The sequence below is a fragment of the Mesoplodon densirostris genome, chromosome 3 (genome assembly GCF_025265405.1).
Source record: "Mesoplodon densirostris isolate mMesDen1 chromosome 3, mMesDen1 primary haplotype, whole genome shotgun sequence".
In the NCBI taxonomy this organism is placed as follows: domain Eukaryota; kingdom Metazoa; phylum Chordata; class Mammalia; order Artiodactyla; family Ziphiidae; genus Mesoplodon; species Mesoplodon densirostris.
Window position 1 is genome coordinate 61,397,898 of NC_082663.1, and position 11,457 is coordinate 61,409,354.

The 11,457-nt window shown below is 41.8% G+C and overlaps 1 protein-coding gene across 1 annotated transcript; it reads left to right on the plus strand.

Annotated features, from left to right (window-relative positions):
• Positions 1 to 906: 906 nt before the first annotated feature.
• Positions 907 to 3,578, plus strand: LOC132485260 (zinc finger C3H1 domain-containing protein-like). The gene has a single exon (XM_060091763.1). It carries the CDS (start codon positions 1,068 to 1,070, stop codon positions 3,576 to 3,578), a length of 2,511 nt encoding a protein of 836 aa, XP_059947746.1. The 5' UTR covers positions 907 to 1,067.
• Positions 3,579 to 11,457: the final 7,879 nt, after the last annotated feature.

Genomic DNA, 11,457 nt, shown 5'->3' on the forward strand with positions numbered 1-11,457 from the left:
AACAGGATAGACTCAAAAGGTTACATATTTTATATAACATTTTGGAAAAGCAAAACTGTAGCAACAGAGAGCATATCAGTAATTGCCAGGGAAAGGGTTTGACTAAAAAGGGACAGCATGCAGTTTTGGGGTTAGTGGAACTGTTCTGTGTCTTAATTGTGGTCATAGATACATGACTCTATATCCATTCAGAGAACAGAAAGAACTGAATCGTAAAATGAGTGAAATTTACTGTATTTCAAATAAAAATTAAAAATTTTAATATTTTCTATTCCTAATCCTTTATCTTTGCATATCTTGCTCAAGACTGAAAGATCCAAGTATGAGAATCTGATTGGCTGAGTCTGGTTGGTGACCACGCCTTAACTTCCAGGGGTGGGGAGAGGTGGTCTTGGGTTGCTGTTGGCTTCTTTTGGACTCCCACGAAGTTTCATACAATTGGGAACTCTCCCCAAATAGGGAGAATTTGGAGGTGCCAGTGGGAATAAAGATAAATGCGCATTGGGTCACCTTAATCAATACAGAGCATGAGAATCAGGAGTTGTGTCCTGATCCAACTTAGTCCCTCTGGGAATAGTGCTGAGGAAGAGAGAAGGCCCCAATTTTGTCTTTGGACTGAACATTCACTCCAGATTCCTCTTTATCTTACTTTGGCTTTCTCTTTCTGCAGTCTCAATTCAGAACCCACAACCTACAGTCTGCTTTCTCCATCCCTGCCCTTGGAAAATCCCACCCCTTTCCACACTAGGGAGGCCATCATAGTCCTAAAACTCTCCTCATATCTTAAAAAGTCTGGTGCCGACTTCCAGAGATCTTTTCTCGCGAGGCGGAAGAGCCAGATCGCGGAGGAGCAAGGGGGCGCTAGGGCAGGGAAGTGGGTTGCGACAGTCCGGCAAGAAAGAGCTGGGGTGCGGGGAAGTTGGGGAGCAGAGCCCGCTAGGTGAGCAAGTAGGGTAAGGCCGCACCGACCGGGTCCGTTGAGAAAGAAGGAAACTGAGCAGGAAGGCAGCTGACGGGCGGATCCCCGGACAGAGCGCTAAGGTTGTGTGGAACGCGCTGCTCCCGGGATGGCGACTGCAGATACTCCGGCCCCGGCCTCCAGTGGCCTCTCGCCCAAGGAAGAAGGGGAGCTCGAAGATGGGGAGATCAGCGACGACGATAATAACAGCCAGGTACGGAGCCGGAGCAACAGCAGCAGCAGTGGTGGCGGGCTGTTACCGCACCCGCGGCGAAGGCCTCCTCACCCGGCCCGGGGCGGTGGATCTGGCGGAGGCGGTGGCTCCTCCTCGTCATCGTCCTCTTCTCAGCAGCAGCTGAGGAATTTTTCACGCTCGCGGCACGCGTCGGAGCGGGGCCACCTCAGGGGACACAGCAGCTACCGACCCAAAGAGCCGTTCCGGTCTCACCCGCCCTCCGTGCGGATGCCTTCAAGCTCGCTGTCCGAAAGCAGTCCCCGGCCGTCCTTTTGGGAACGGAGCCACATCGCCTTGGACTGTTTCCGTTTTCGAGGCAGGCCTTACCGGGGTGGGAGTCGCTGGAGTCGGGGGCGAGGAGGGGGTGAGCGAGGAGGCAAGCCAGCGGGCAGACCTCCTCTGGGAGGAGGAGCGGGATCCGGATTCGGAAGCAGTCAGAGCTGGCGAGAGCCCTCTCCACCTTGGAAGAGTTCTAAAAGTTTTGGAAGATCTCCATCAAGAAAACAGAATTATTCATCAAAAAGTGAAAACTGTGGGGAAGAAACTTTTGAAGATTTACTTTTGAAGTATAAGCAAATACAGTTGGAACTAGAGTGCATCAATAAGGATGAAAAACTAGCTTTGAGTAGCAAAGAGGAGAATGTGCAAGAAGATCCTAAAACACTGAACTTTGAGGACCAAACAAGCACTGATAATGTCAGTATTACAAAGGACTCAAGTAAAGAAGTAGCTCCTGAAGAGAAAACACAGGTCAAAACTTTTCAGGCATTTGAATTAAAACCACTCAGGCAAAAATTGACTTTACCAGGAGATAAGAACCGGTTGAAAAAAGTTAAAGATGGAACAAAACAGCTTTCCCTGAAATCTGACACTACTGAATCTAGTCAAGGATTAGAAGATAAGGAACAAAATTTAACGAGAAGAATTAGTGCCTCAGATATTCTATCTGAAAAGAAGCTTGGTGAAGATGAAGAGGAGCTATCTGAATTGCAGCTTCGTCTTTTGGCTCTTCAGTCAGCCAGTAAAAAATGGCAACAAAAAGAACAGCAGGTGATGAAAGAAAGCAAAGAAAAGCTGACTAAGATGAAAACTGTACAGCAAAAAGTTAAAACCAGTACAAAAACACATTCAGCCAAAAAAATTAGCACTACAGCTAAACAAGCATTGAGGAAGCAGCAAACAAAGGCATGGAAGAAACTACAACAACAAAAAGAACAGGAAAGACAGAAAGAAGAGGATCAACGGAAACAAGCTGAAGAAGAAGAGAGAAGGAAAAGAGAAGAAGAAATCAGAAAAATTCGAGATCTCTCAAATCAGGAAGAGCAATACAATCGATTCATGAAATTGGTTGGTGGAAAGAGGAGATCAAGGAGTAAATCTTCAGATCCTGACCTGAGACGATCCTTAGATAAGCAACCTACTGATAGTGGAGGAGGCATTTATCAATATAACTATGAAGAAGTTGCTATGGATACAGATAGTGAAACCAGTTCTCCAGCTCCTTCACCAGTGCAACCACCATTCTTCTCTGAATGTTCATTGGGGTATTTTTCTCCGGCACCATCTGTTTCTTTGCCTCCACCACCTCAGGTTTCTTCAATACCACCTTTGAGCCAGCCTTATGTGGAAGGCTTGTGTGTTTCTCTTGAACCTCTACCTCCTCTACCACCTTCACCACCTCTTCCACCTGAAGATCCAGAACAGCCTCCAAAACCACCTTTTGCAGATGAGGAAAAAGAGGAAGAAATGCTGCTTCGAGAAGAGCTACTTAAATCTCTAGCAAATAAAAGAGCTTTCAAGCCAGAGGAAACATCCAGTAATAGTGACCCACCTTCACCTCCAGTTCTGAACAATTCACAGCCTGTGCCAAGAAGCAATCTATCGATAGTCAGTATTAATACAGTATCTCAGCCTAGGATACAGAACCCAAAGTTTCACAGAGGACCTTGTCTTCCACAAACTGTGATCTCGCTTCCAAAGCATAAATCAGTGGTTGTAACCCTAAATGATTCCGATGATAGTGAATCTGATGGAGAGGCATCCAAGTCAACCAATAGTGTTTTTGGTGGATTGGAGTCCATGATTAAAGAAGCAAGACGAACTGCTGAGCAAGCTTCAAAACCAAAAGTACCTCCAAAATCTGAAAAAGAAAATGATCCCATGCGAACACCTGAAGCTTTGCCTGAAGAAAAGAAGATTGAATATAGATTGTTAAAGGAAGAGATTGCCAATCGTGAGAAGCAGCGTTTGATTAAATCAGATCAGCTGAAGACAAGTTCATCATCCCCAGCAAACTCTGATGTAGAAATTGATGGGATTGGCAGGATAGCAATGGTTACTAAGCAGGTTACAGATGCAGAAGCAAAACTTAAAAAACATAGGTGAGTCTCATTATCTGATTAAATACTGCATGTATCCAAGTGTTCCTATATTAGAGGGATATATTTTTGTGGTGTATGTCAATAATAAGTATACTGTGTGATTACTAATTCTTTCATACTTGATAGGCCTAGAGAAGGCTGTCATTTTGTCGAATTGTACATTTACGTGAAGTAATAGTATTAATGTTTAAATAAAAATATCAAGACTTCAAAAGAAAGTTTTCCCCTCCAGATTTATGTATGGCTTAAAACCTCTGGCATGTTTTTTAAAGACCTTTATTGGAAGCATATTTTTATTGTTAAAATTGGTAGACTTGATTGTTGGAAATAGTCATTACTTAGTCTGTTCAGTAAGACACATGGTCAAATATTGTGTTATTACAAAAACTATGATATGCAGTAACATTAAGATACCCTGATATTAGAGATCTGAAAAATGTTACTCATAGATGAAATAATGTGAAATATTGTGGTGACCATAAATCTCCAAAATTATCAATGAGAAATGGTACTGTGTATGTTTTAAAAGAAATTAAAGTAAATTCATATAGATTCCATTTCTTTAATAACTTTTATAACAAATGAAAAGATTTTAAAAAATTCTTTGTCTTTCTATTCCCCATTCTCTTTATCACATATTCTCTGTTTTTATGATTCATTCTAGATGTCATGTGTCATGACTGTTTGAAATATGGTATCTTTCTGGGAAAGATTCTTGATTTTTTTTTATCACAATATTCAGAAGTTGAAAAGATGAAAATCTGTATCTGTAAATTTGTCTTTTTGTCCTGATTTTTACTTCTCAGTTCCAGTCTTTACATCTGTCTATTGTTTAAAAATTAGACGTCTTTTTCTCTCCTTTGCTTTGCTTTAGATAAAATGAGTTAGAGGTTTGTAAATTAATTAAATGTGCTTGATTATGTTTATTAGATGTTTATTTGTGTGTTTATTAGGAGCGTTATAAATAAAACTAAATGGCGATTTTCAAAAAAAAAAAAGTCTGGTGCCTTAGACTCTGAATGCTAAAAGATTTCTTCTCCCCAGGCTTTGCTGGATACAAGGGTGGGAGGGGAAGGTGAGGACATGTGATTTGGTCTGTAGAGTACAAAGCAGATAATGAGTGTCCTAGTCCTACCAGTGGCAGCTACAGCTCATTTTCTCCTGAGTTACCCAAGGGCAAATTGTACCTGACTACAGTAAATATAAACATCTCAAATGAGAAAGGTATAACCTCTTATTAACTTTTCTTTTAACCTTTTTCTTACAAAATAATCACCCCGGGCATGATTGAGCTAAGTAACATTTGTCTCCTCCTGATCTTGCTTTTTTTAAAAGGGGCTCCAAATTATGTTCTTTATGTTTTCCAAGTTTTTATCGAATGGGAGGTATTATTCCACCCCATAAAATATCAGCTATAACTGAGCTCTGGGCACCTTTGATGTGTTTACATGCATTATGAATATCTAAGAGGGAATATAACAGGCTGCATTTCTTAAATTTATTCCATTACAGAACTTACGCTTATCCCTCTAGTGTTTCATGGTACATACTTCAAAGATAAGCATAATTGAACTGAATTGAATGAGGAGATGGTATGAAGAGAACACATCTGAGAAACAGGCCATCACCAATGAGTTTAATAAATTACCAACACTCACATATGTTACAGTTTTCAAAAAGACCCCACATGGAGGGGAAGAATTAGAAAGTTACTTCCCATTTTGATAAATTGTAAAATGATAAGTATTACTAATTTTACTAACATTACTAACATTTATAAATATTACTAAATATTAAATTACTAAATATTACTTCAGTCGTATGACTAATTTAACAAACATGAGAATTTTTTACATTCAAAAGAATACTCCCTCTTTTGAAATAGTCCCTTTCAATGGCTAAATACTTAGTCTGATGATACTACAATTGGTCAAGATATATTTGGAATTTATAGTTGGACTATCCTTCATACACATATTGCTTCGAGAATCCTTAGAGATGGCAAAATGTCTTTTGAGGGTGGATTTTATTTTTTAAAACTGCCAAACATCACTCAGGGTCAAGCCAGATATAAATGGATGAATAAATTGAGAAACATTTTACTCTTAAATGTGAGTTGGGTCTATAAGATTGAATTTCCTGATGGCCTTGAGAGACATTCCAAAGAAGGAATTCAAAAGTATTTTTGAACAATGGCAATATCCCTGGAATAATTATGTTTATTCCATGATGTCTGCCTTCATTTAGCTACGCAAGCTTTGCTGTTGAAGTCTCTATGTTACAGCCACATGTTCAAAGTCGAATGAATAATTCTAGTTATCTTAAAAATTAGGGAAAATGGTAAAGAGGTGAAATTTAATTCCCCTATGCCAACTCTAAGCACCCAGCCTCTCTATCCCTTTTTATTCTTGGTCTATAGATTTGTATACAAAAATGCCATAGGATATTAAAACTATCTTGATTATTATAAGCTGGGCTTGAGCTAGTTCTGTTCAGATAGTCTAGATGGTAGGAAGAAAGGGGTAAGTATTCCTGTATATGAGGGTAGAAAAAATGTTTGCCTCTAAGATCTATTTTAGACTCAGAAATTAATACACCAAATTGACCTGGCCTGATGCCTGATGTTTACTGTTTTCCAATTGTGTGCAAACACATCTGTGAGTTTTTGGTGATGAGCCAGCTGTCTGTACTCATTCTAGTTGATTAAAATGCTCTCAGTAGAGATTCTATTCAGAATTGATCACTCTGCTTTTGCCTCCTGGGAAATGGGAACTGTCAGTGCTTCTTGAAAGCGGAATGAAAATATTATTCCATTTCAGCAAGGCTCCCTCAGATCCAAGGCTTCCAAATTTTTCAAGGTTGGAGAGCCTTTCTGAACTGTATCCTGTGCCAAGGAACCCTAACCTGTGCTTCATGGGGTTGTTTTGGCTAAACAAGGAAGTAACAAAGGAGATTCCAGTTAAATACACTGTCTCAATCTGGGGATTTACCTGATCTTCCAGAGATGCTTCACACAGAGAAAAAAAAATTATATACATCTCCATCAAGGAGAGGGCAGTGATTTGTTATCACTGAAAAAAGACACTCATTCTGGTTACGGATATGGATTTGCCTTCCCTGATCACCATATTTCTGTCAACAGCACTATTTGTAGACTTATAGAAAGCCTTATACACCATTATGGTAACCCACATAAAACTTCTTTTCACCAAGGAACTCATTTTATAGCAAAGGAAGTAAGGTCATGGAAAAAGCTAATTGTTATCTCCCCTGCTTCACCCACAAGCAAGGAAATCTTTTCAAGTGATTGGTGAGCAGTAATAAAAATAATAAGAAATCATACTCATGTAACCCAAAGAACTCACAAGTCTTTATTATAACCTAAGGGGTTCAGTAAGTACAGCCAGTGAAAATGGAATAAAGATTGATAAATCAACTTGCTTTTAGTGAAACGGAAGGACAGAAAATTGAAATAACCCTGACCAAGATAATTCATCTGACATTGTTGAATTTGAATCTCTTCACTTCCTCTGATTTCCAAGACACTCTTCTCCCACATTTTTCTTTTTCTTTCCCATTGGATCTCATATCAATACCAACCAGAGGCCATCTACCACGAAAGAGACTGATCAATGAGATAGAGAGGAAGACTTGTCCAGTGGAAGTCAGCCAGCTATGTTGTCCGGTCACTCCAGTGTTTGCACACTCAGGCCAATGAATTTAGAAGCCGTGGTGGCAGGGATGGAGGCTATCCGTGAGCCCAGCAGCATGGGATCACCAAAGATACTCTGGCAATTTCCACTGCTGAATGGCTGACCTGTAAACAGCAGAGACTGATGCTGAGTCCTTGATATGGTACCACACTGTGAGGAAAATATGGTGGCAGGTTTATTACATCAGATCCCTGCCACCCTGGAGGGGACAATTCATTCTTCCTAGAGTCAGTACACATTCTGGATGTGAGTTGCCTTCCTTGTCCCACAGTTCCTCAGCCAGTCCAATCACATGGAGTGTCTGATTTCTCATGGAAGCCTATTAACAGTGCTATGAGCCAGGGACCCATGTAAGGGTGAAAGAGGTCCAACAATGGACTTATAGTCACAGTATCCTCTGGTCCTACCTTACATTATCCAAAAGTTTTCTGCATAATAGCGATTACATGGTACTGTGTTTTCAGTAGGTAGAACACGGGTTTGGGAAACGAGGTTAAAGTAGAAGTGGACCCTCTCAACATTACTCTCAGTGGCCCACTTGGGAAATTTGTGATTCCCATACCTGCAACTTTAGGCTCTGTGAGATCGGAAATCCTGACTCTCAGGAGAGGGACAAATTTCCTAAGAGAAAGTGTTTCACTAGATCTAGAGTTACAGGAGATTCACTGGGACACCTCTTGGTGCTTCTATGTCCGCAAATGGGCGATTGCAGCAACCAAAGCCTGGAGTGGGCCCAAGGGCTCAGACCTCTCATGGATGAAAATGTGTGTAATCCCCATGAGCAAGCAACCCAGACCAGCAGAAGTGCTGGTCAAGAATGAGTTGAGGGCTTCCCTGGTGGCGCAGTGGTTGAGAGGTCTGCCTGCCGATGCAGGGGACACGGGTTCGTGCCCTGGTCCGGGAGGATCCCACATGCCGCGGAGCAGCTGGGCCCATGAGCCATGGCCACTGAGCCTGCGCGTCCGGAGCCTGTTCTCCACAATGGGAGAGGCCACAACAGTGAGAAGCCCGCGTACTGCAAAAAAAAAAAAAAAAAAAAAAAGAATGAGTTGAGTCTAGAAGGGTGGGAAGGAAGGAGATGACAGATATCACTTGCAGCCTTAGGACTAGCTACAGCATGCTACAGCTACAATGTAGACTGTATCTTGTCTTACTACCCCTCCTGTCGTTAAAGGTCTTTCTTTTAAGAAATTATGACCAGCTACCACTTTGAAGAATCAGTGATAGGACAGAGGGAACTTAACATAGGGTGCAAGGGAGCTGAGTGATGAAAGAGATGTGCTATTCCAGACGCTGGCAGTGCCTCAGACTCACCATCCCCATGGGCTACAGCTGGCCGCCAATCTCAGTCTGCACCTCTGTGCCTAATGACTTTTTCTGAAACACCAAAAACCAGTTTGCCCTCGTGCACACCAGGCCTTAAATGCAGAGGAATTCACACTCCCAGGAGCAGCCCTCACTCAAGACTGACAATAATTGGTGCAGAGAACCCCAGCTCCCTCACCCCTCAAGGGGATAATTCTGAGGTGGGTGTTTTACACCATTTCCCAGCTACCTACAGTGGCAACACACCCCTCTTTGGCTGCCTTCCCTTCCCTGCCTCACTTCCCTACTGCCCTACAAAACTAAGGTGCCATCTAATCAGTCACTTACGGTAAAACGAGATTGGTCAAGGAGCCGGTGGGAAGCGTTATCTCACACCCTAGACTCTGAGTCCAGAATCAGCATTCTTGAACATGGCCTTGCCTCCCTGTTCACTCTCTACCATTAATTGAAAACTGTCAATGTATAGTCTGAATAACTTGTAAATGACTCATGGATACCCTTGCAGATAGAGAGAAGCACTGAAAATATCTAGATAGTATACTTAAAATTCAGAAAACCCCCTTTTTTAAAAACCACCAGTGACTTTCTGAATTCAGACTATAACCAGTGTAACCATTGCACGGAGCAAGAGTCATTTGATGGAGCATAATCATAAAGCAATTTTATTTGCCTGATCAAAACCACTTGGTGAACTGTTCCTTCTCTCCCTTGGACACCATTTCTGGTAGACCTAGAGTTTTTTCTACTTATACGTAGATACTAAGAGTCTTCCAGTTAGCCTTGGTCACACACGTACACATACATATACAAAAACCAGTTTCATTTCAGGAATTAAAAAATCCACTCGTGTAATAATTAAAACTCGAAACTCAGCGTGAAGTTAAAGCTCCCTTTCTCCCATAGTTGCCTGCAGTTAGAAAGGCAGCTGAGATTACCTGCCCCCAGTTTCCACACTAGAGTTTTTCAGGGAAGGCCGAGGGAGGGAAGGATGTCTTTAGTGGAACTGTCGTGACCTGAAATGGCACCCCCTGGGTTTGGTGAGTGTCGAAGCTGACTCTCAGTAGGCCAGGTAGATCTTCAAAACTGTCTCTTGCAGTGCATTTGTGGATTCTTTGGAGACACCTCATAGCTGGTAAGTTTTTATCTGAAGTTCTATAAAGGTGAGGGAACTGATTTCTCTCCAAACTAGCAAACCCCTACCTCTCACCCCGAGACATCTGTATCTGCTGGTATTCTTCCTGTTTCCTTCTACTGAGGCAAACTTGCCTCAGGCAGGAACTCCTCTTGGGTACATACTCTTAAGGCAGCTTCCAGCTGGACCACATCTGGTTCCCAGAACACATTCTTGCATCTGTTGCCCTGACAAACTCTGCAGGGCAGACCCCTTTCAACTTGGCCACTCATCCTCACCCTTCAGGTGAGGAGATTCCAGTCACTGCCTCTGGCCTTGGAGGTTTCTCTGGTATAGATTTCCACTGGCCTCCTAGGCTCAGGGGATGTGTATCAGGTTCCCTATGGTTCTCCTTGAAGCATCTCCCATTATGCTTGAAGTGAGGTGGTGGGCCCTTACCCTCTCCCATTTTACGGTGGGGTGTTCACAGCATACCCACGCTTCTCTCCAAGGAGATCCTCTCCCTGACCTCTTCACCCTTAACTCTTTGATACTCTTGAAGTGCACATTGGGATAAGAGTTTCAAAACACTTCCTTTTATAGGTGACTTGGTGGTTCCCTTTGGCAAACGAGGACCAATTTCTGTCTACTCTTTTGTTCCCCTACCTTTTCATCCCTCACACTAAAATTGTGACAGAGTCTTTCATTAACATCAGTTTTTATTTATTCATGCATATATTATTTTACCAGTTATTTATTAAACACCTGCTCTTTGCACCATGGTGACTGCTAGTGACACAAGGATAAAGAAGACAGGGTTTCTAATAACAAATGCTGGGTGTGGAGAAAAGGAAACCCTCCTACACTGTTGCTGGGAATGTAAATTGGTGCAGCCATTATGAAAAACAGTATGGAGGTTCCTCAGAAAACTAAAATTAGAATTACCATATGATCCAGCAATCCCACTTCTGGGCATATAGCTGGACAAAACTATAATTCAAAAAGATACATGCACCCCTATGTTTACAGCAGCACTGTTCACAATAGCCAAAACATGGAAACAACCTAAATGTCCACCAACAGATGAATGGATAAAGAAGATGTGGTACATATATACAATGGAATACTACTCAGCCATAAAAAGAATGAAACAATGCCATTTGCAGCAACATGGATGCAACTCCAGATTATCACACTAAGTGAAGTAAGTCAGAGAAAGAGAAAGACAAATACCATGTGATATCACGTATATGTGGAATCTAAAATATGGCACAAATGAACCTATTACAAAACAGAAACAGACTCATAGACATAGAGAACAGACTTGTGGTTGCCACTGGGCGGGTAGGGAGAGGGATGGACTGGGAGTTTGGGGTTGGTAGATGCAAACTATTACATTTAGAATGAATAAACAACAAGGTCCTAATGTACAGCACAGGGAACTATATTCAATATCCTGTGATAAACCATCATGGGAAAGAATATAAAAAAAGAATGTCTTTATGTGTATAACTGAGTCACTTTGCTGTACAGCAGAGATTGCCACAACATTGTAAATCAACTCGACTTCAATTTAAAAAAAAGAAGAAGACAGGGTTTCTGACTTAAGAAGTGCAGATATGAACAAATTACGCCTTGGAGACAGGCTAGTAAAGGACCTCTTTTCTCATTTTCTGCTATTTGGCTGGGTGGAGGCTGTCCTTAGAGGGGACCTGCTCTCTTTGCCTGCCACC

Excerpts from the sequence above, each read along its gene's own strand:
- LOC132485260 (XM_060091763.1), top strand. The coding sequence starts at position 1,068 with ATGGCGACTGCAGATACTCCGGCCCCGGCCTCCAGTGGCCTCTCGCCC.